Below are 4167 nucleotides of genomic sequence, written 5' to 3' on the forward strand. Positions count from 1 at the left end.
AGACATTTTTTGATATTTGCAACCATAGTAAAACAAAGACTTATATTTTTGATATTTATTTTATATATTTTAATGCCATTTAACAAAGAAAAATCAACCAAAAAAATGAGTTCGCGTGTCACCTCTGACACGTGTGTCATAGGTTCGCCATCACTGCTCTAGTTATTCAATAAAATCCAGATTAGCATTATCATTTAGTGTTTATTCTAGGGATATTCAAATGGTTAACATCAAGGGCTCTTGTGATACATTTCACTACCTCAACAAATTGAAGTCTAAAATTCTTTAAGTAGAATTGGAAAAGAAGAGAAGCCCTTAAACAGAGTAGAAATTAATTATCAAAACCCACTGCAACTCTTATGTAGGAATGCTGAAGAAACGTTCATGGAAAATGAGGAGCATGGATTCCTCCTTTTCCCCACTTCATTATTTACTATATTACCGTACAACTGTATCATTATAGCTAATAAAGTAATCCAATTAACCCCAAAATCAATCTTGAAAAAATATTATCTTCAATTGCAAATGAAATGTACATATTTTAATAAAACCCAGGAGTCCTTATTAAAAATATTAGTATTAATAGAAGAATCTACTGAGGTGGTTGAAGAAAGTCAATATAGATAAATCAATAGCTTTTCTCTTCACTGGAACTAACTAGGTAGAATGGTAAAAAAAATAAATAAAAATTTAAAAGGTAAAAAAGTGCCTTTATATTAGTAACTGGAATATTAAATTTATGGAAATACATTTCACAAGAAACAACATCTCTATGGGGAATTTTTATTTAAAAATATAGTCCAAATAAATAGAAAAACATAGTGTGATCCTGGATATGACAGTTTGATAATAATCTTTCTAAAGACCTGTTTTGTATGTAAAGGTAAAGAAAGTAATCATAAAGATAGAAATATGTGACCGGATAAAATTTAAAGTGCTTACAGAGCGAATGCCACCAAAATTAAAAGTCAAACTATTGACTAGGGAAAAACTATTTGTAGTTCATATAGCAGACAGAGATGACTGTTCTTAATATCAACAACCTCAAGAACTAATAAAAAAGACAAAACACCACCATAGAAAATTGGCAAGGTTATGAATAGAAAAACTGTCTTAAAAATAAAATAAATCTAAATAATCAATACACACATGAACAGATAAGCAAAAGCTTGATTAAGTTTGATTACATCTGGTAATGGTACAGATTTAAAATAGGAAGCACTTTCCTACCTTGCTGGAAGGCAAATGATTTTCTATAACATTTTGAATGAATTTATTAATACTTTTTTTAAAAATTTAAAGCTCCATAAACCTGTCCTTTGCCCCAGCAATGCTAGGCTTGAGATTCTTTTTATAGATATGAAAGTTCAATAAATATGAATATTGCATAAGGATGGTTAATGTAGTCTTGTTATTGAAGCAGCAAAATGCTTAACATTTTTCCCGATGATTTCTTATCAAGGAAAAACTATTCTTCAATGAGTCATCAGGGAGAATGTTGAATTAAATAAACATTGACTGCTATGGGAAATATGCAGCTGATGAAAAGAATAATTAGGACCAAATCTCTATCCCAGGGGGGTGGGGTGGTTGTCTATGATTGTCGGTGAGTGAGAAAAGCAAGTTGCAGAGTGACATATAAAATGCAAGCCCATTTATGTGATTGTACAGTATATGTTTAGATGAAACAGGAGATGTTAAGGAGGAAATATGCAAAGTGTCTCACAGGGGATTTTGTTAATACTTTATATTTAGGATTATTTAACAATTCAAATGTATTACTGTTTTATATTTTTAAAAAGGACATGCCAATTCAAATTAAGAAGCAACTTGAGTCTACAGAAGTGCTAGATAGAAAAGTAATGTTAATTTCTTCCTTACATCTAAATTAACCACTTGTAATGCTTTTAGTGTTTTATTCCTAAAATGTTATTTTTAAAAATATGGTTTTCTCCACATTTTTCAAATGTGAGTGGAAGAAAATCCCTTCTGATATTCTGTGTTGGCCTAGAAAAAAGGAAAGCGAGCTTTCTTTCTTCATTTCTTCCAATAAATCATCTGGTATCTCCTCAGAGGGATATGTTATGACTGATTGCAACACTCAGCCTTGTGCTTTTCAATTAAGAGTTAAGTTGTATTGCACATTTTCATTCCAGTTGCAAACTTCTTTATAAAATGAGTTTTCTTACCCATAGGACAAGTAAAGAAATAATACATGCTATATTTACGTGTGTATTTTATAATATTAGTATTTGTAGTAACAAATTCATAGAATTAATGTGATAGATTAAGAGGTTAAGCTAATTCATTAATATAGTAATTTTGATTATTAACTAATAATATGGACATATAATGTACTAATATGTTAATGCAGGTACATAAATTGCTTGGTATAGAATCTATCCCTATTTGTTTGTGGCCCAAGACATAATAATATTGAAACATTTATATATTAGTTTAATTTTGCTTACTAATATGTAAGTTGTTTTATAATATACCATGTGCATTATAGAAACTTTATCTTTAGAGTAAACAAATTATACAAAAATGCACCCTTATAAACTGATGAAAAAAATAGATCCAGAGACCTAGAAGCACAGACAGACTTCAGAGGAAAGGCAGCATTGGGCAGGTGGGTGAGGAGAGCTTAACAGGGGACTTGTATGCATATATGCATAGCCCATCCACACAGACAATAGTGTAGTGAAGGCCTTGGAGGAGCAAGTAAGTGGAAGGTGGAGGGGGTCAATGGGGAACAAAAGCAAAGGGGACAGCAGTAATACTTTCAACAATAAAGATAAAGTTAAAAGAAAAATGTACCCTATCTGTGTATATAGTAATTCTATCAATAGAAATGACTTTTAAATATTATCAAATAGTGCATAATGAAGAAATAATGCCACGTGCAAACATTTAACATTTTAACATGTTTTCTAATTGCTTAAGATATATTTGGTATGCTAGATTCTAGTTGGTGTGTTTCAAACTATTTTTTTTAAATAAAAATGTCATTCTAGAATAGATTATTGTGGGCTCCTCATTTTATATGATAGTGGCTGAAATTCATGGACTGACAAATATATAAAATATTTTTAAATAAATTATACTTTTAGATTTCAATTCCTCTGTCTCTTTGTTCACCTAGGTGGCTTTTACCGTACTTTTTGACTTGGAAGCACTTCTGAAGATATGGTGTTTGGGATTTACTGGATATATTAGCTCATCTCTCCACAAATTTGAGCTATTACTTGTGATTGGAACTACTCTTCATGTATATCCAGATCTTTATCATTCTCAATTCACATACTTTCAGGTAATACAAATAATGCCTATTTGTCTTTAGACATTTTTTATTCCATAGAAAATACTAGTCACATTATAATAATAATTGTATAAGTTTATATATAACAGTTATGTATAATTATTAAATGCACACTTAAGATAGGTCTGATGAGCCCTAACCGGTTTGGCTCAGTGGATAGAGCATCGGCCTGTGGACTGAAGGGTCCCAGGTTCGATTCCGGTCAAGGGCATGTACCTTGGTTGCGGGCAACATCCCCAGTGGGGGCGGGGTGCAGGAGGCAGCTGATCCATGTTTCTCTCTCATTGATGTTTCTGACTCTCTATCTCTCTCCCTTCCTCTCTGTAAAAAAAAAAAAATCAATAAAAAATATTTTTAAAAAAAGATAGGTCTGATGACATCTTAAATACCTAAAATAGTATGTTTATAAATTGTAATATTGTTTTTAAAACTCTTCAAAATTCATAGTAATAAATGGAGATGTTTTAAAAATATAGTTCATAAATTAGCACAATGTGAAGAAAATGCATTCCAATTTCATTGATTTTATTTATTGGTAATAGCAAAGCTGTCATTTTCAGGGCTGTATTAACTTAAGATGCTATAACCTGAAACTCAATATTCTAGTTACTTGGAGAAAAGGACATGAAAATATTATTCATAAAAATGAAAACCAAATACACTGCAACATAAAAAGTTGATCTTCTAAAAATCACCACTAAGCATATTGAAATCATAGAGGACTATCATGGTTTAAGCTTTTAAAGGGTGTCCCAAAATTCACGCAAGAAGTAATTTTGATAGAAAACACAGGTTTATAATGAAAAATTGTAATTTTTTTATTGATTCATAAAGTATACAGAATA

At 30.6% G+C, this 4167-nt stretch overlaps 1 protein-coding gene across 4 annotated transcripts in view; it reads left to right on the plus strand.

Moving 5' to 3' along the window:
* NALCN (sodium leak channel, non selective) overlaps positions 1-4167 on the plus strand; it is a 298496-nt gene that overhangs the window by 130071 nt on the left and 164258 nt on the right. For all 4 annotated transcript variants that reach the window (XM_005858192.2, XM_005858191.2, XM_005858194.2 and 1 more), the window contains exon 12: positions 3146-3313. In XM_005858192.2, the coding sequence (XP_005858254.1) occupies positions 3146-3313 (168 nt within the window). The remainder of the gene's footprint in view (positions 1-3145; positions 3314-4167) is intronic.

Source organism: Myotis brandtii, unplaced genomic scaffold, assembly GCF_000412655.1.
Source record: "Myotis brandtii unplaced genomic scaffold, ASM41265v1 scaffold116, whole genome shotgun sequence".
NCBI lineage: Eukaryota > Metazoa > Chordata > Mammalia > Chiroptera > Vespertilionidae > Myotis > Myotis brandtii.